This window comes from Salvelinus fontinalis, chromosome 7, assembly GCF_029448725.1.
Source record: "Salvelinus fontinalis isolate EN_2023a chromosome 7, ASM2944872v1, whole genome shotgun sequence".
NCBI lineage: Eukaryota > Metazoa > Chordata > Actinopteri > Salmoniformes > Salmonidae > Salvelinus > Salvelinus fontinalis.
The window spans coordinates 17,246,054-17,266,358 of record NC_074671.1 but is presented as its reverse complement, the minus strand read 5'-3'; the positions used below and the strand labels follow the sequence as shown (position 1 = coordinate 17,266,358).

The window sequence follows — 20,305 nt, the reverse complement described above, 5'->3', positions numbered from 1 at the left end:
ATCAGCTGTCAGAGCAGCTTACCGATCATTGCACCTGTACACAGCCCATCTGTAAATAGCCCACCCAACTACCTCATCCCCATACTGTTAATGTTTGCTCCTTTGCATCCCAGTATCTCTACTTGCACATTCATCTTCTGCACATCTATCACTCCAGTGTTTAATTGCTAAATTGTAATTATTTTGCCACTATGGCCAATTTATTGCCTTACCTCCCTAATTTTACTACATTTGCACACACTGTATATAGACTTTTCTATTGTGTTATTGACTGTATGTTTGTTTATCCAATGTGTAACTCTGTGTTGTCACACTGCTTTGCTTTATCTTAGCCAGGTCGCAGTTGTAAATGAGAATTTGTTCTCAACTGGACTACCTGGGTAAATAAAAGAAATGTTACGTAACATGTCTTGTCTCTTTAGGCGGGGCAGAGCGATGCAGTCCCGTCTACCAGCGATGACTCCCTCTCCTGTCGCGATGGCTCCTCCACCGACCCTGACCTTCAACCTCGAGGCTGGCCTCGACCCCTCGGCGATCTTTACCCTACCCAGGGTCACGTGGAGAGGGTGGCGCCCCCGTCCCTGCTGTCTGGGTGTGTTGCCCAGGTACAGCTTGTGACCTCTGACCCCCACAGTGAGGAGAGTAGACTGAACGGGCTCAACACGGACACCTGGTCCAGCCGAGTGATAGGCCACCCTGAGATGAAGCCCTACCCCTCCAGGATCATGAGGCTCTTCTCTACCCAGAGGAAGTGCACCGTTCCTGGGGACAGTCCGGGCCCTACCAGGGCCCTCTCCTTCCAGGGCCCTCAATCCAGTGCCGGGGGCCCGCAGGCTTGGCCAGTCCTGTCAGGGCTTGCCGTCATGGGCTCCTTTAAGAAGCTGCGCTCCTCAGTGCTCCAAGGCATCCAGAACCGAGGGACAGCTAATCCGGATGGGGAGTACATCTCAGCAGCCAACCAGGGTGAAGATAATGGAATGGTCACAACCAATCAGAGCTTAAGACTGAGGTGTGGGGAGGGCTATAGAGTGTCTAGTAGGGTGTCTATTGGCCAGCATATGGCTGGGATGAGCCCTTATGACTCTGACAATGAAGGAGAGGAGGAAGTAGTAGATAAGGAAGATGGACTGCAGAGAAACACACTCTTTTCGAGGAGTATACGGAGAGCATATGGGGCGGGACGCATCTCACTGCTGGACACTGGGCAGAACGGGGAACGCGGGGAGGGTCCAGGACAGGGGGTTTCATCTAATCAGAGGCTAGGTTTAGGCTCCAGTTCAGGGTCTGAGGTGAACCTCCATTCGGAAGAGAGCGTCAACGTACTGAGCAGACTAAGCAAGAGCGCAGACAACCTACACCTTAAGGCCCCTTTCAGACGCAAAGCCCCTTCTCCCTCTCCAAATGACTCACCAGGTACCATTGGCTCTGTAGCGGCCAATGTGGGCCCAAGCATACAGAGATCAGCCAGTGCCTCGTCCATGGACCAAAGGGTTAGGGACTGCAGCCAGGGCCCTGGTCGCCTTAGGAGTCCCCTAGGGGCCAAGGGCCACATGTTGAAGCTAGTGGGCAGCATGACTGACCTGACCGTGAGACGCAGGCCTAACCCGTCCCCCGTCACTTGCCCGGGCTCCCCTGTGACTCCCCTGTCCCCCCTCAGCCGTCTCCACGACGACTACTCCCGACGTACGCCCTGCCTTCCCGCCAGCGAACGTCAACGGCGGCCCTCGCCCGCCAGAACGAGGAACGTCACTCTGGTATCACTGGAACACACGCCAACCATCCACCCCCAGGGAAGACCAGACCATGTCTTCAGTTTCCCAACCTATAGTGAACCTCTCGCTACAACCTCATCTCCTCTGAGGAGCAGCCTGTGTGAGGGGGGCAGGCCTCAGGAGGGACGGGGAGACGGGTGGAGAGCTCAGTGTGACTCCCCTCCACTCCTCCAGGGGGAGCCATGTGAGAGCCACAGCAAACACCAGCCGGAGGTTAACGCAGAGGTCAAGACGGCACCAAAGCAGGTAAGATAATACTTTGATGCTCCAATCTGCTACACTGGCTCAGTCCTACTGGAATGTCTGGACCACTGATCTGAAAGACATCAGGTGAAAGCGATGTGCTGGTGGTGACATCTCATTCCTATTTATTCAGCGGGCTCAAAGGGAAGCATAGTGAAAAGTCGTCATGGGGGTGAAGGCAGACAGTCTCATCCTTATCAATTGGAGCAGAATGATCCGTTGTAAGGCCTTTATCCTAATAATTGGATCTTCTGGCAGTGACCCTTGTCTTGTGAAATGGAACGTAGTAGTGGAGATATCTGGTGGTTTATGAAGGGATCTTTGATTTATGTCAGGTCTCTTAAAGTCATTTAGATAAGTGAGCGGAGGCGCGTGTCTCTAGCTAACCAAAGAATCCAACGCTTGCGTGCCCATGCCTAGTCCAAAGTTCCTGTCCAACATGATTGGTCAAGTCAGTTGTCAATCAGGCTTTACAGCCCAGCTGATTGGCCCCAACCCTGTGTCACATCTACTGTCACTTTATCTTTATCTCATAAGCGTCGGCCTAGTGTATTTGTCACCACTGTGATTGCGTGACTCCCAGCAGCCACAGCCCTAGCAGGGTCACGTGTAGGCCGGCTGTAGAGGCCGGCCAATCTGAAGGAGCAGAACAGGCACAGTTAATTATTAGGTATTGTTTATGATTGGTGGTGGGATTAGTTGCATAAGCAAGCGGGGCTCCCGTTCCAGTGTGCTGTGGCTGGCTGGTTATCAGTAAGAGCAATGCTGTCCCCTCCCCTCCCCGCTCTGCCCTCAACAACAGGCAGGCAGGCCACAGGGACAAAGTCCACTAGTCACGCTGGGCCCGGGAGAGTTTACAGAGAGATCTAGGAAAACACTACCGACACAACCAGGAATAATACACTATCTGGGTTGTTAGAGGACTGAATATTCAATCAGAAGGTTTATTTGATTGATGGCAGATTTTAGTTGATAAGATGGAGGGAAATTAGCTGATTTTCATTGGTTGAAGAGAGAGAAGCAGGCAGGGGAATTGTGCAGTAGAGGACTAAAGGAGAAGCAGACCCAGACCTCGGGACAGAGGCCTGTGAGTGTGTTGGTGTTTGACCATGGTGCTGATCTACTGTGTACCTTTCCAGTGCATATGGACCAGACCAGACCAAGATCAGGAGGAGCTGGAGGTAAGGGAACATCTCTCTTCTGACATACCAATGACAAACAAAATAAACAAACTTAACCAGTACAGTATACTAGTAAACTCTCTGGTCAGTTAAACTAACCATTGCACATTTTTTCTCTTGGGCAGTAACCTAAATAAGAGGAAATGTATTCTCTTCTGTCGCTCCTCCTTGTGTGTACACATACAATTTGATAATACTTTTTACATGAATTGAGGGTATGTGATATGGGAGAAGAATGTGCAAAAATAAATATTCCATATCACTGACATTTGTACGCACTTTCCACATTTGACACGTCAACTAAACAGCATGCTCTGTTTCTGATTAACAGACATTCTTTGCTGAGGCTGTGTTTAATTAGGAGCAGGCATTGTGGGACATCAAATTTGACCTTTCACCTTTGCTCTTACCTGCAGGACACGTCAGACGAACGGGGCAGAGAGGCACTATTAGGGGGTGAAGAGGCGCCCTCTCCTTCAGCCACCGGTACCCCTCTCACCCCAACATGTTCCCTAGATTCTCTCACCTCAACCATGTTAACCACATCACCCACGGCAACAGGCGCAACGGAAACGTCCACGTCCGTCACCCCCAGACGGAGGGCGGGGCGATCGAGGCCTCGGCCAATCTCTGACTACGCTCAGCTGGTTGCCAGGAAGTACGCCATCCCCGAGGAGGAGGCGGAGCTACATCCTGAGGAGAGGACTACAAATGGAACTCCCTGTCAGGACTTCAAAAGTAATGGAGGCTCGCAGGACAGTGACAGCCAAGAGAACTACAATATGAATGGAGATCTCCGGTGCCGGAGAAGACGGCCTATGTCTGTGATTGGAGGAGTGGATTTGTACTCTTCACCTGGCGCTGAGGAGAGAGAGGACCGCCTGCCGTCTGTAAGCATCTCACTGTTTAACAATGGCTAGATATACTGAGAAATGTATGTAACACACTATGTCAAATGTCCTGTTTGTGATTGAGGTGCAAAACCCTTGGATGTTCCCAAAGGCCCCTAACACTGTCCTCTCCATGTCGCTCTAGCCCCTGTCACGCCCCCCTGTCCCGTCCCACCAGGTGCCCTCCTACAGGGCTGTGTCGGCCAGGTTCCGCCCCTCTACCTTCTCCCAGAGCACCCCCATTGGACTGGACCGCCTTGGACAACGCAAACTACACAGAGTCCTCAGTGGTGAGGGAGGGAGTGTGTGTGAAAGGGAGGAATAAAGATGGAGAGAGTATGTCTGTGTATGAGGCAGAGTGGGGTAGAATATCTGTAAAAGAAGAGCAAAGCAGAGGAGGGCAGACTGGCCAACATGCACGCATGTTGTGTACCAACTACGCAATTCTCTGTCCATGTATGAAGGTACGAGATCTGGGTTAAAAGTACGCAGAAATTAATAGGGCCTGATTTTATTTATTTATTTTACATTTAATAAAAAATAAATCCACTGAGTAAATCTAAAATCCCGATTCTCGAGCTGCAACACACAGACATGAATGGAGTTTGTGTCAACGGACATAGAGATGAATACATCATTATTAGACGCAGCTACCTCATGTCTGCCCCTCCTCCTGTTTGTTGTGATGCTGAGTTTTCCGACTGTCAGCTGTAAGTTAACACCTGGACAAATCCCTTTTCCACTCCGTGTGTTGTGGAAAGGTAAACACATTGGTTCAAGCTAACGTTCGAGAACATAAGATGGACATTCAGTGGGCTCTAAAGTGCCAGCAGTTCACTCGCATTTGCTAGTGAAAGAAATTAAATGCAAGCACGAAAAATAACTGTTTGCATTTGTGCGAGTGTGATATACGTTCAATTCTGCGTTTCATTAGTTGTATTTTCCAAGTATCCATTACAAGGATCACGCAACCTGATACTGTAACAGTAATTATGATGATCCACGTCACAAAAAGCATTACAAAAGTATAATCAAAAATAAATATAAACATCTTGGAATTAAATGGAGTCGAGTTTAGAAGACTGCATGATGAAGAATGAATGAGTGTCCGATATTAACTATAGAGGCAATGCTTCTAAAATGCCCTTGCACTACATTTGAGATTTTATCAATTTTGAAAATCTGAAATGATATATGCGCTGCAAAGAAATACAATAGACACCTTTACATAGGCTGAAACAGCAGACTCTTCTAGCGAACAGCGTTCAGATTCCCTTTGCGGTAGCCTGCTGAACAGCGTTCGGATTCCCTTTGCGGTAGCCTGCTGAACAGCGTTCGGATTCCCTTTGTGGTAGCCTGCTGAACAGCGTTCGGATTCCCTTTGCGGTAGCCTGCTGAACAGCGTTCGGGTTCCCTTTGCGGTAGCCTGCTGAACAGCATTCAGATTCCCTTTGCATTATCCTGCTGAACAGCATTCAGATTCCCTTTGCGGTAGCCTGCTGAACAGCGTTCGGATTCCTTTTGCGGTAGGCTGCTGAGCAGCGTTCGGATTCCCTTTGCGGTAGCCTGCTGAACAGCGTTCGGATTCCCTTTGCGGTAGCCTGCTGAACAGCGTTCGGATTCCCTTTGCGGTAGCGGTAGCCTGCTGAACAGCGTTCGGATTCCCTTTGCGGTAGCCTGCTGAGCAGCGTTCGGATTCCCTTTGCGGTAGCCTGCTGAGCAGCGTTCGGATTCCCTTTGCGGTAGCCTGCTGAGCAGCGTTCGGATTCCCTTTGCGGTAGCCTGCTGAGCAGCGTTCGGATTCTCTTTGCGGTAGCCTGCTGAGCAGCGTTCGGATTCCCTTTGCGGTAGCCTGTTGAGCAGCGTTCGGATTCCCTTTGCGGTAGCCTGCTGAGCAGCGTTCGGATTCCCTTTGCGGTAGCCTGTTGAGCAGCGTTCGGATTCCCTTTGCGGTAGCCTGCTGAGCAGCGTTCGGATTCCCTTTGCGGTAGCCTGCTGAGCAGCGTTCGGATTCCCTTTGCGGTAGCCTGCTGAGCAGCGTTCGGATTCCCTTTGCGGTAGCCTGCTGAGCAGCGTTCGGATTCCCTTTGCGGTAGCCTGCTGAGCAGCGTTCGGATTCCCTTTGCGGTAGCCTGCTGAGCAGCGTTCGGATTCCCTTTGCGGTAGCCTGCTGAGCAGCGTTCGGATTCCCTTTGCGGTAGCCTGCTGAGCAGCGTTCGGATTCCCTTTACGGTAGCCTGCTGAGCAGCGTTCGGATTCCCTTTGCGGTAGCCTGCCGAGCAGCGTTCGGATTCCCTTTGCGGTAGCCTGCCGAGCAGCGTTCGGATTCCCTTTGCGGTAGCCTGCCGAGCAGCGTTCGGATTCCCTTTGCGGTAGCCTGCCGAGCAGCGTTCGGATTCCCTTTGCGGTAGCCTGCCGAGCAGCGTTCGGATTCCCTTTGCGGTAGCCTGCCGAGCAGCGTTCGGATTCCCTTTGCGGTAGCCTGCCGAGCAGCGTTCGGATTCCCTTTGCGGTAGCCTGCCGAGCAGCGTTCGGATTCCCTTTGCGGTAGCCTGCCGAGCAGCGTTCGGATTCCCTTTGCGGTAGCCTGCCGAGCAGCGTTCGGATTCCCTTTGCGGTAGCCTGCCGAGCAGCGTTCGGATTCCCTTTGCGGTAGCCTGCCGAGCAGCGTTCGGATTCCCTTTGGGGTAGCCTGCCGAGCAGCGTTCGGATTCCCTTTGCGGTAGCCTGCCGAGCAGCGTTCGGATTCCCTTTGCGGTAGCCTGCCGAGCAGCGTTCGGATTCCCTTTGCGGTAGCCTGCCGAGCAGCGTTCGGATTCCCTTTGCGGTAGCCTGCCGAGCAGCGTTCGGATTCCCTTTGCGGTAGCCTGCCGAGCAGCGTTTGGATTCCCTTTGCGGTAGCCTGCTGAACAGCGTTCGGATTCCCTTTGCGGTAGCCTGCCGAGCAGCGTTCGGATTCCCTTTGCGGTAGCCTGCCGAGCAGCGTTCGGATTCCCTTTGCGGTAGCCTGCAGAACAGCGTTCGGATTCCCTTTGCGGTAGCCTGCTGAACAGCGTTCGGATTCCCTTTGCGGTAGCCTGCTGAACAGCGTTTGGATTCCCTTTGCGGTAGCCTGCTGAACAGCGTTCGGATTCCCTTTGCGGTAGCCTGCCGAGCAGCGTTCGGATTCCCTTTGCGGTAGCCTGCCGAGCAGCGTTCGGATTCCCTTTGCGGTACATTTACATTTACATTTAAGTCATTTAGCAGACGCTCTTATCCAGAGCGACTTACAAATTGGAAAGTTCATACATATTCATCCTGGTCCCCGCGTGGGGATTGAACCCTGGTCCCCCCGTGGGAATTGAACCCACAACCCTGGCGTTGCAAGCGCCATGCTCTATCAACTGAGCCACACGGTAGCCTGCTGAACAGCGTTCGGATTCCCTTTGCGGTAGCCTGCTGAACAGCGTTCGGATTCCCTTTGCGGTAGCCTGCTGAACAGCGTTCGGATTCCCTTTGCGGTAGCCTGCTGAACAGCGTTTGGATTCCCTTTGCGGTAGCCTGCTGAACAGCGTTCGGATTCCCTTTGCGGTAGCCTGCTGAACAGCGTTCGGATTCCCTTTGCGGTAGCCTGCTGAACAGCGTTCGGATTCCCTTTGCGGTAGCCTGCTGAACAGCGTTCGGATTCCCTTTGCGGTAGCCTGCTGAACAGCGTTCGGATTCCCTTTGCGGTAGCCTGCTGAACAGCGTTCGGATTCCCTTTGCGGTAGCCTGCTGAACAGCGTTCGGATTCCCTTTGCGGTAGCCTGCTGAACGGCGTTCGGATTCCCTTTGCGGTAGCCTGCTGAACGGCGTTCGGATTCCCTTTGCGGTAGCCTGCTGAACGGCGTTCGGATTCCCTTTGCGGTAGCCTGCTGAAAGGCGTTCGGATTCCCTTTGCGGTAGCCTGCTGAACAGCGTTCGGATTCCCTTTGCGGTAGCCTGCTGAACGGCGTTCGGATTCCCTTTGCGGTAGCCTGCTGAACAGCGTTCGGATTCCCTTTGCGGTAGCCTGCTGAACAGCGTTCGGATTCCCTTTGCGGTAGCCTGCTGAACAGCGTTCAGATTCCCTTTGCGGTAGCCTGCTGAACAGCGTTCGGATTCCCTTTGCGGTAGCCTGCTGAACGGCGTTCGGATTCCCTTTGCGGTAGCCTGCTGAACAGCGTTCGGATTCCCTTTGCGGTAGCCTGCTGAACAGCGTTCAGATTCCCTTTGCGGTAGCCTGCTGAACAGCGTTCGGATTCCCTTTGCGGTAGCCTGCTGAACGGCGTTCGGATTCCCTTTGCGGTAGCCTGCTGAACAGCGTTCGGATTCCCTTTGCGGTAGCCTGCTGAACAGCGTTCGGATTCCCTTTGCGGTAGCCTGCTGAACAGCGTTCGGATTCCCTTTGCGGTAGCCTGCCGAGCAGCGTTCGGATTCCCTTTGCGGTAGCCTGCCGAGCAGCGTTCGGATTCCCTTTGCGGTAGCCTGCAGAACAGCGTTCGGATTCCCTTTGCGGTAGCCTGCTGAACAGCGTTCGGATTCCCTTTGCGGTAGCCTGCTGAACAGCGTTTGGATTCCCTTTGCGGTAGCCTGCTGAACAGCGTTCGGATTCCCTTTGCGGTAGCCTGCCGAGCAGCGTTCGGATTCCCTTTGCGGTAGCCTGCCGAGCAGCGTTCGGATTCCCTTTGCGGTACATTTACATTTACATTTAAGTCATTTAGCAGACGCTCTTATCCAGAGCGACTTACAAATTGGAAAGTTCATACATATTCATCCTGGTCCCCGCGTGGGGATTGAACCCTGGTCCCCCCGTGGGAATTGAACCCACAACCCTGGCGTTGCAAGCGCCATGCTCTATCAACTGAGCCACACGGTAGCCTGCTGAACAGCGTTCGGATTCCCTTTGCGGTAGCCTGCTGAACAGCGTTCGGATTCCCTTTGCGGTAGCCTGCTGAACAGCGTTCGGATTCCCTTTGCGGTAGCCTGCTGAACAGCGTTTGGATTCCCTTTGCGGTAGCCTGCTGAACAGCGTTCGGATTCCCTTTGCGGTAGCCTGCTGAACAGCGTTCGGATTCCCTTTGCGGTAGCCTGCTGAACAGCGTTCGGATTCCCTTTGCGGTAGCCTGCTGAACAGCGTTCGGATTCCCTTTGCGGTAGCCTGCTGAACAGCGTTCGGATTCCCTTTGCGGTAGCCTGCTGAACAGCGTTCGGATTCCCTTTGCGGTAGCCTGCTGAACAGCGTTCGGATTCCCTTTGCGGTAGCCTGCTGAACGGCGTTCGGATTCCCTTTGCGGTAGCCTGCTGAACGGCGTTCGGATTCCCTTTGCGGTAGCCTGCTGAACGGCGTTCGGATTCCCTTTGCGGTAGCCTGCTGAAAGGCGTTCGGATTCCCTTTGCGGTAGCCTGCTGAGCAGCGTTCGGATTCCCTTTGCGGTAGCCTGCTGAGCAGCGTTCGGATTCCCTTTGCGGTAGCCTGCTGAGCAGCGTTCGGATTCCCTTTACGGTAGCCTGCTGAGCAGCGTTCGGATTCCCTTTGCGGTAGCCTGCCGAGCAGCGTTCGGATTCCCTTTGCGGTAGCCTGCCGAGCAGCGTTCGGATTCCCTTTGCGGTAGCCTGCCGAGCAGCGTTCGGATTCCCTTTGCGGTAGCCTGCCGAGCAGCGTTCGGATTCCCTTTGCGGTAGCCTGCCGAGCAGCGTTCGGATTCCCTTTGCGGTAGCCTGCCGAGCAGCGTTCGGATTCCCTTTGCGGTAGCCTGCCGAGCAGCGTTCGGATTCCCTTTGCGGTAGCCTGCCGAGCAGCGTTCGGATTCCCTTTGCGGTAGCCTGCCGAGCAGCGTTCGGATTCCCTTTGCGGTAGCCTGCCGAGCAGCGTTCGGATTCCCTTTGCGGTAGCCTGCCGAGCAGCGTTCGGATTCCCTTTGCGGTAGCCTGCCGAGCAGCGTTCGGATTCCCTTTGGGGTAGCCTGCCGAGCAGCGTTCGGATTCCCTTTGCGGTAGCCTGCCGAGCAGCGTTCGGATTCCCTTTGCGGTAGCCTGCCGAGCAGCGTTCGGATTCCCTTTGCGGTAGCCTGCCGAGCAGCGTTCGGATTCCCTTTGCGGTAGCCTGCCGAGCAGCGTTCGGATTCCCTTTGCGGTAGCCTGCCGAGCAGCGTTTGGATTCCCTTTGCGGTAGCCTGCTGAACAGCGTTCGGATTCCCTTTGCGGTAGCCTGCCGAGCAGCGTTCGGATTCCCTTTGCGGTAGCCTGCCGAGCAGCGTTCGGATTCCCTTTGCGGTAGCCTGCAGAACAGCGTTCGGATTCCCTTTGCGGTAGCCTGCTGAACAGCGTTCGGATTCCCTTTGCGGTAGCCTGCTGAACAGCGTTTGGATTCCCTTTGCGGTAGCCTGCTGAACAGCGTTCGGATTCCCTTTGCGGTAGCCTGCCGAGCAGCGTTCGGATTCCCTTTGCGGTAGCCTGCCGAGCAGCGTTCGGATTCCCTTTGCGGTACATTTACATTTACATTTAAGTCATTTAGCAGACGCTCTTATCCAGAGCGACTTACAAATTGGAAAGTTCATACATATTCATCCTGGTCCCCGCGTGGGGATTGAACCCTGGTCCCCCCGTGGGAATTGAACCCACAACCCTGGCGTTGCAAGCGCCATGCTCTATCAACTGAGCCACACGGTAGCCTGCTGAACAGCGTTCGGATTCCCTTTGCGGTAGCCTGCTGAACAGCGTTCGGATTCCCTTTGCGGTAGCCTGCTGAACAGCGTTCGGATTCCCTTTGCGGTAGCCTGCTGAACAGCGTTTGGATTCCCTTTGCGGTAGCCTGCTGAACAGCGTTCGGATTCCCTTTGCGGTAGCCTGCTGAACAGCGTTCGGATTCCCTTTGCGGTAGCCTGCTGAACAGCGTTCGGATTCCCTTTGCGGTAGCCTGCTGAACAGCGTTCGGATTCCCTTTGCGGTAGCCTGCTGAACAGCGTTCGGATTCCCTTTGCGGTAGCCTGCTGAACAGCGTTCGGATTCCCTTTGCGGTAGCCTGCTGAACAGCGTTCGGATTCCCTTTGCGGTAGCCTGCTGAACGGCGTTCGGATTCCCTTTGCGGTAGCCTGCTGAACGGCGTTCGGATTCCCTTTGCGGTAGCCTGCTGAACGGCGTTCGGATTCCCTTTGCGGTAGCCTGCTGAAAGGCGTTCGGATTCCCTTTGCGGTAGCCTGCTGAACAGCGTTCGGATTCCCTTTGCGGTAGCCTGCTGAACGGCGTTCGGATTCCCTTTGCGGTAGCCTGCTGAACAGCGTTCGGATTCCCTTTGCGGTAGCCTGCTGAACAGCGTTCGGATTCCCTTTGCGGTAGCCTGCTGAACAGCGTTCAGATTCCCTTTGCGGTAGCCTGCTGAACAGCGTTCGGATTCCCTTTGCGGTAGCCTGCTGAACGGCGTTCGGATTCCCTTTGCGGTAGCCTGCTGAACAGCGTTCGGATTCCCTTTGCGGTAGCCTGCTGAACAGCGTTCAGATTCCCTTTGCGGTAGCCTGCTGAACAGCGTTCGGATTCCCTTTGCGGTAGCCTGCTGAACGGCGTTCGGATTCCCTTTGCGGTAGCCTGCTGAACAGCGTTCGGATTCCCTTTGCGGTAGCCTGCTGAACAGCGTTCGGATTCCCTTTGCGGTAGCCTGCTGAACAGCGTTCGGATTCCCTTTGCGGTAGCCTGCCGAGCAGCGTTCGGATTCCCTTTGCGGTAGCCTGCCGAGCAGCGTTCGGATTCCCTTTGCGGTAGCCTGCAGAACAGCGTTCGGATTCCCTTTGCGGTAGCCTGCTGAACAGCGTTCGGATTCCCTTTGCGGTAGCCTGCTGAACAGCGTTTGGATTCCCTTTGCGGTAGCCTGCTGAACAGCGTTCGGATTCCCTTTGCGGTAGCCTGCCGAGCAGCGTTCGGATTCCCTTTGCGGTAGCCTGCCGAGCAGCGTTCGGATTCCCTTTGCGGTACATTTACATTTACATTTAAGTCATTTAGCAGACGCTCTTATCCAGAGCGACTTACAAATTGGAAAGTTCATACATATTCATCCTGGTCCCCGCGTGGGGATTGAACCCTGGTCCCCCCGTGGGAATTGAACCCACAACCCTGGCGTTGCAAGCGCCATGCTCTATCAACTGAGCCACACGGTAGCCTGCTGAACAGCGTTCGGATTCCCTTTGCGGTAGCCTGCTGAACAGCGTTCGGATTCCCTTTGCGGTAGCCTGCTGAACAGCGTTCGGATTCCCTTTGCGGTAGCCTGCTGAACAGCGTTTGGATTCCCTTTGCGGTAGCCTGCTGAACAGCGTTCGGATTCCCTTTGCGGTAGCCTGCTGAACAGCGTTCGGATTCCCTTTGCGGTAGCCTGCTGAACAGCGTTCGGATTCCCTTTGCGGTAGCCTGCTGAACAGCGTTCGGATTCCCTTTGCGGTAGCCTGCTGAACAGCGTTCGGATTCCCTTTGCGGTAGCCTGCTGAACAGCGTTCGGATTCCCTTTGCGGTAGCCTGCTGAACAGCGTTCGGATTCCCTTTGCGGTAGCCTGCTGAACGGCGTTCGGATTCCCTTTGCGGTAGCCTGCTGAACGGCGTTCGGATTCCCTTTGCGGTAGCCTGCTGAACGGCGTTCGGATTCCCTTTGCGGTAGCCTGCTGAAAGGCGTTCGGATTCCCTTTGCGGTAGCCTGCTGAACAGCGTTCGGATTCCCTTTGCGGTAGCCTGCTGAACGGCGTTCGGATTCCCTTTGCGGTAGCCTGCTGAACAGCGTTCGGATTCCCTTTGCGGTAGCCTGCTGAACAGCGTTCGGATTCCCTTTGCGGTAGCCTGCTGAACAGCGTTCAGATTCCCTTTGCGGTAGCCTGCTGAACAGCGTTCGGATTCCCTTTGCGGTAGCCTGCTGAACGGCGTTCGGATTCCCTTTGCGGTAGCCTGCTGAACAGCGTTCGGATTCCCTTTGCGGTAGCCTGCTGAACAGCGTTCAGATTCCCTTTGCGGTAGCCTGCTGAACAGCGTTCGGATTCCCTTTGCGGTAGCCTGCTGAACGGCGTTCGGATTCCCTTTGCGGTAGCCTGCTGAACAGCGTTCGGATTCCCTTTGCGGTAGCCTGCTGAACAGCGTTCGGATTCCCTTTGCGGTAGCCTGCTGAACAGCGTTCGGATTCCCTTTGCGGTAGCCTGCTGAACAGCGTTCGGATTCCCTTTGCGGTAGCCTGCCGAGCAGCGTTCGGATTCCCTTTGCGGTAGCCTGCCGAGCAGCGTTCGGATTCCCTTTGCGGTAGCCTGCCGAGCAGCGTTCGGATTCCCTTTGCGGTAGCCTGCTGAACAGCGTTCGGATTCCCTTTGCGGTAGCCTGCTGAACAGCGTTCGGATTCCCTTTGCGGTAGCCTGCTGAACAGCGTTCGGATTCCCTTTGCGGTAGCCTGCTGAACAGCGTTCGGATTCCCTTTGCGGTAGCCTGCCGAGCAGCGTTCGGATTCCCTTTGCGGTAGCCTGCTTAAGCTTTGTGTAGCCAGTTTGCAGTCTGTGTCGACATGATCATTTGTTTTTATGTTTTCAAAATGATTTTGCTTTTACTATTGCTTAGGAACCGTGTCTAAAAAGCCAATACTTGTGAGCTGGCCCTAGTAGTTGGCCCTGTTTGAGAGGTGACTAGCGTTCCTCTGCTATAGAGACTAAACTTGGGGGCATGTGCTTAGAAAAACGTTATAGATAATTATCTCCATTCTATACTGTACATGTAATGGAATAAACATACAGACAATCTATGCTAATTCCACAAAACATATTTATATTATATGTTCTGTACTTATCAGTATGAATCTTTTATGTTTTCTAAATACCTTTTCAGAGGACTGAACCAGGTCTGATGCATAATGTTTGTCTAAGCACATAAATCTTAAATTTGCTGCCGGTATTGTACTCTGAATAGTTGGACAGGATTGGCAGGTCTGGGAGAGCTTTGCAAGTTAGTGTGTTTATCTTTCCAGAGTGTGTAATGTGTAGAGCAGGGTTCCCCAACTGGCCCGCGGGTGTTTTTGTTTTTTTTGTCGTCGTCCCCCCCCCCCCCCCCAAGTTTTCTAAGCAAAAACCACAATTAATTAATTAATTATATATATATATATATATATAGCTCCAATTGATTTTAATTTAGGAAATATTTTCCTACGCATAATAGTGACATGTGATCGTATACAAATGTAAGTTCCATCTGTTTGGAATTCTTGCGGTCAATTTGCCTTCTACAAATGATTTGTAATTGTCGCAGCCCCCCGACCATCCACTCAAGAACAAATCGCACCACGGCTGAATATAGATGATGATCCCTGGTGTAGTGATTGCTGTGTGTGTGAGAGAGCATGTCTGATGTGTGTAACTGTACTAACTCTCTCCTCCCCACAGCAGACGGAGGCTCAGAGTGTTGTGCAGCGGTGGATGGGGACAGTGTGAGTGAGGAGGAGGGGAGCTTCGATGAGCTCAGTGATGTCACAACGTACCTGCAGCCTGGGGTGGGGCTGTCTGCTCTCAGCCAGGTGTGCTGCTTATCTACCTGATGTGTTAAATTGCAGGATGCATTCAGCATCAGATGTAACCAATGTTCCCTCCAAAGAAAATTGGCACTGAGCAAATTTCAGGTCTGCTGAGCGCAAACTTGAATGTTGGGAAAATTCTGTGCAACTTCCAGTGCGAGTTTATCAATCAAATGTACTTAAAGCCCTTATTACATCAGCTGATGTCACAAAGTGCTGTACAGAAACCCAGCCTAAAACCCCAAACAGCAAGCAATGCAGGTGTAGAAGTCACGTTTACTCGGAACACTGAGGTTGTACCCGTTTTTAGTTCGTTTTAACAGTGCTCAAGTAGACTACTGTGCTCAAGTAGACTACTGTGCTCAAGTAGACTACTGTGCTCAAGTAGACTACTGTGCTCAAGTAGACTACTGTGCTCAAGTAGACTACTGTGCTCAAGTAGACTACTGTGCTCAAGTAGACTACTGTGCTCAAGTAGACTACTGTGCTCAAGTAGACTACTGTGCTCAAGTAGACTACTGTGGCTATTTGATCATAATGTAGGCCTACCAGAATGGCCTACCATAAAAAATAATGTAGATTTTAAGATAATATCTTAACATGGAAATAGCTGTTCTATCATTCAGCCTACAGTAGCAGCCAATATGTGGTGTTCAATGTAAGCCTACCTTCCATGAGACTTTTGGAAAAAACATGCAGGGCTTGACATTAACCTGTTTATCCACTTGTCATTCAGACAAGGTGACAAAGTTGTTGTTTGATGCAAGAAACCACTCTACAAAATAAAATGCATTATTATTTCCATACCATTATTACAGAAAATCAGACAATTATGCTACCCTCTGCCTATTGGCTACTTAGCTTATTCAAGCCTGTCTCAAAATACAACAGTGCCCCTTTAAGACTAAACAAAGCTATGTACTTGACTCATTTTTCATAGAGGTCTAGAAATGTACACGTTTTGTGCTCTTGGAAGCAATCACTCCCCCATTGCAGACTACATAGTATCTATAACTGGGCTAATAACTCACTAACTAGCGAAGGATATTAACTAAATGTGCACAATTGGCTACATGCAGCTCTTGCTTTGATCTCAAAACAAGCGCATCAACTCACAACTAGGGCTGTTGCGGTGACCGTATTACCGCCACACCGGCGGTCACGAGTCATGAAGGCAGTCAAATTCCACAAGACATTTTAGTCACGGTGATTAGGCTTCTCCAAGCTCTGATGCTGCTGATGATCATTAGTACCGAACTTGCTAACTGCCTGGTGCTCAGCACTCTATTGTCCCTCTAATCACTCTGACATCAATGCAAATATATTTGAAAATCTAATCAAACACTTCATGAGAGCTCATGTTACGTATTATTTCAATAGGCATAAGACCTCAAAAGTTTGCGGTCACTTACAAATGTCCTTGTTTTTGAAAGGAAAGCACATTTTGTCCATTAAAATAACATCAAATTGATCGGAAATACAGTGTAGACATTGTTAATGTTGTAAATGACTATTTTAGCTGGAAACGGCAAATTTTTAATGGAATATCTACATAGGTGTACAGAGGCCCATTATCAGCAACCATCACTCCTGTTATTTTAATGGATAAAAAAAATGGCTTTTCTTTCAAAAACAAGGATATTTCTAAGTGACCCCAAACTTTTGAACGGTAGCCAATATATTATCACTTGTGAATGATGCCCGGCCTAAGAAACCATGCATCTTTTTTGTGACTTTTTCATAGTTGCACACCTATGTAGCCTAGCCCATAGGCCAATATGGTTTGTATCACAACTGAAGTGGCCAAATAACTAATTAAAATTATGCGCATTAATCTGCTTTACAAGAGGTGTAGAGCCTAACTGGCATATGTGAGTTTGGAGAAGATAATTTCCACCATTAAAATGCGCCATTTATAATCAAAGCATTACATGCATAATTGCATTTGCGGTCACTTTTGATAATGGTGTTTTCCGCTAATGGAACATTAACACTTATAGCCTACTTCCGTGTGCGCATTGCTGCTCTTATAATATGAAGAAATAGCCTAATGGTTTATCAACATTTGAAGCTGAACGTTTTGATCTAAAACGTTTTTTTTTATGCTAGTGGTTGTATTAATTTGGGCTCTAACGCAACTGTCCCAGACTATATTTTTTAAATATTTATTTATCGCACATAATAGGTCTACTTTTGTACTATGGGGGATAGTAGATTAACATAGTCTCGTGCTTTTGCTTTTCAAAGTAAATGTGAACAGTTCTTCCAATATCTTCAATATGCACCTCGGAGTTGGATAAGGACGTGAGGAGTTGCGTCCCCGACGTGTCTGCCTTAATTTGTAGCCTGTGAGAAAGACCCGATCAGCTGACGGAGAGCTGTGTGAGTGAGAGACTCTTCGGATTGCACGGCACACTCAAAGAGAAGAGCACGGCACAGCACTTCGGGCCGCAAAAGGAATGGATTTCTTTAGGGTGCATTACGGCCACAAAGGGGATTCCGCCGTGAAATTCGAGGCATTATCAAGTGCGTGTCAAATTGTGACTGAGACTATTGAAGTGTACAGCCTGCGCCATAAACAATACAGAACTCATGCCTTTCAAGCTATTTTTTTTCAAATGATCATTAGTCTCATCATGCAGCCTTACAATGTATTTATAATCAAAACTTGTAGCCCAACGTTTGTAGAACAGCTAAAGTTACATTTAAAAAAAAAAATCAAAATTAAGCATATGAATACCTTTAACTGCTCAACACGGAATAGTCAAATGTGCGCACTCCATCGTTTGGAGAAAATATTTATATTTTATTCAACTTTGTTCAATTGTATTCGCCATACTATAAAGTAATGCTACAGAATTATAAGCAAATCTTGTCTGCTAAATGAACTAGTGTAGCCCACAGCCATATGGCATAGCCAGATCAGGACCTACATAAGGACAACTGAGAGTATGCTATTCTGTTCTTCTGAAATATAGACTACATTTTCTTCATATCATGCTTCTTTAGGCCTGTCTAAAATAAATAATGGATTTATTGTGAAGGTGTAAGCTATATTACATGGATTTATTAGGCTTTTTAAAATGTGTGGAAGCCAGGAGATGCTTAATGTGTTTATGTTAATTAACGGTCAATTACCGTGAGACTGACAGTTATTCGCTTGACAATCACCGGCAGACAAAATTTTGTGACCGCCACAGCCCTACTCACGACCGCTCATGCTGTAAACACAGTCCAGTTCAAAGTAAATGGTACAGATCCATATATGGCAATGGTCTATTTGCATTTAGGCCTACTGCAGCTCTGATTGTTTACGCTGCACCGGTCTGTGTAGAGTACAGGCTGAGTAGTGCATGTCAATGCAATAGAATCCTACTTCGATGCGTTCTGTCTACAACAAAAGCTGTTGCATAGTTCGTTTTGCTGCGTTGAACGTGGATAATGTTGGGTTGATTCGATCACAATTGCCACAAAGAGAAACCTTTATAGTGTTAACTTCCACTCCATAATAAATACAAATTGTTGATTTATTTACATTAATGTTTGGCGATAGACTAGGAATGCCTTGGAGATCGACCAGTTGTTGAAGTTCAATCTCGTACTTCTCTCTGTGGGCTGATATTTCTGCGCTGCGGTCTGGGATCTACTGCGCATGCGCGCAGCTTATTGGGAACATTGGATAAATGTCTCTCCAAGACAATATGCCGTTTCTGCAATTCCTGATGTGTGTGATCTGTTTTGGTCTGAGTTTGGACGCAGCTCTGGTGTCCCAAGTCCAAGCGTAATCTGTGTGTCAGACATGAGTATGCTGTGCATGTAATTCTGTATTTATTTGTGTGTGTCTGTCATTACATAAGCTCGGTAACCCTCCACTTCTCTCTTCCCCTTTTTTCTCTCGCTCTCTCAGTGGATCAGCCAGGGTCAAGCTGTGTATGCAGAGGCCCTGTGGGACCATGTGACAATGGAGGAGCAGGAGCTGGCGTTCAAGGCGGGGGATGTGATCCGGGTGCTTGAGGCCCCTCACGAGGACTGGTGGTGGGGCATGGGGGCAGACAGGGAGGCCTGGTTCCCCTCCAGCTTCGTCAGGGTAAGACAACACGGAGTCAACACATTTGTGCACTAGCCCTGTTGCATTGAAAAGAAAGAAAAATCTGTCAAAATCAGTTATTTAACAGTTCTTTGTGTTTTTATTGATAAAAGGTCAAAAACAACTTTCTGAAAAAGCCAGACATGATCGGCTTGGATCAGGAAGCAAGAAAATACAAGAAGCGTCCATGTTTTGTCTTAAGTAGACATTCTGCCCTCTGTGTAATTGATGTTTACGCTAGACCCTGCCAGCTGTCTTGGCTGCAACCCAGCCCCTTAGTAGTGTGTGTTCAAGGGAAAGGGTAGTGTGGGTTGAGGTTTTGGGGGTTTCCCTGGTGACTTGTGTGGATTTACAGTTGCATCTTAATTAGGCAAGCTATGGTAACCATGTTACCGTAGGGATGTAGGTTGGGTTAACAGGGTTTAATTTACAGATGCGTGACTCTGTGGTTCACCTGGTAACGTGTGTGTGATTTTGACAGGTGCGTGTGAACCAGGAGGAGGATTCTGGAGCGGAGAGTGTAGAGCGTTGTGCTCTGGACCAGGAGAACCCACACACTGCCCCCCGGGACACACACAGCGCTGAGCACCGCCACCAGATGAGGACCAACGTGGTCAAAGAGATCATGGACACAGAACGCATCTACATCAAACACCTCCGGGACATCTGTGAGGTGGGTGGGGGCTCGAGCATAAACATTAACCGACCCTAACCCATGTCTCTCCATCGTCACTGACAATACCGCTAGGGTACAATTTACGTTTGTTTTTCTCTCCTGCTCTCCTCTGTCTTCTCCTTGCCTCTTTTTGGAAAAATGGTCAAAGGTAATAGAGGAGCGGAGGAGAGGAAATGTGGAAACGAATGCATTTGTATGAAATGAAACTCTCCTTTTCCACTCAATCGTCATCCTGCAAATTAAGTTTAAACGTGTGGAATTCCAGAATAATTGTGTAAAGTGATAAAACAAATGTAGCTAGTTGTGCAACACATTTTATAGATACAAGGATAAGTAGCATATTTTTCTATGTATGCATGCTTTACTCCTTTGAGAACACCTGATTCAGAGGGGGCGTAGCACTTCCCTGCTATCTGCCACAAGGACACTTGTGCATCATCTGTCGAAGTAGGAAATGGAGGAGGGGAGTTGTGTTCGATTTGACACTCTTCTCGACCACTTATCATTTTCCGGGTCACGGAGGAGAGGAGACAAGGAGAGAAGAGGACTGACTTACCTAAATGACAATCTCCCTAAAGCTCTGGATTTTCACCAGCTTCATTGGCGCTCCCCCTGCTGGACAAACCTTGTGTTGACTGCATCTCCATAGTAACGGTTATTCCTTGTTACAACTAAAACCTCTGACAATATCTAATGCTTTTCCCAGGGCTATATCCGTCAGTGTGGTAAAAACCCAGGCATGTTCACTGAGCTGCAGCTGAAGACCATCTTCAGTAACATCGAGGACATCTACAAGTTCCAGAGACAGTTCCTCAAAGACCTGGAGAGGAAGTACAACACAGACCAGCCTCACCTCAGTGAGATAGGAGCCTGTTTCCTCTTACAGGTATATTCTGCCTTTCTACACACAGTCACACACATACACAGATTCTATTACTAA

General features: G+C 50.3%; 1 protein-coding gene across 2 annotated transcripts in view; it reads left to right on the top strand.

Annotated features, from left to right (window-relative positions):
- The window catches only part of LOC129859117 (spermatogenesis-associated protein 13-like), a 39,211-nt gene that overhangs the window by 15,348 nt on the left and 3,558 nt on the right, over positions 1-20,305 (top strand). Inside the window, exons 2-9 of one of the 2 annotated variants that reach the window (XM_055928499.1) lie at positions 423-2,018; positions 3,155-3,196; positions 3,613-4,086; positions 4,232-4,376; positions 14,475-14,605; positions 18,510-18,689; positions 19,171-19,362; positions 20,072-20,251. In XM_055928499.1, the coding sequence (XP_055784474.1) occupies positions 423-2,018; positions 3,155-3,196; positions 3,613-4,086; positions 4,232-4,376; positions 14,475-14,605; positions 18,510-18,689; positions 19,171-19,362; positions 20,072-20,251 (2,940 nt within the window). Of the gene's footprint in view, positions 1-422; positions 2,019-3,154; positions 3,197-3,612; positions 4,087-4,231; positions 4,377-14,474; positions 14,606-18,509; positions 18,690-19,170; positions 19,363-20,071; positions 20,252-20,305 lie in introns of those variants that run through there. The other variant, XM_055928501.1, reaches the window with a different exon arrangement.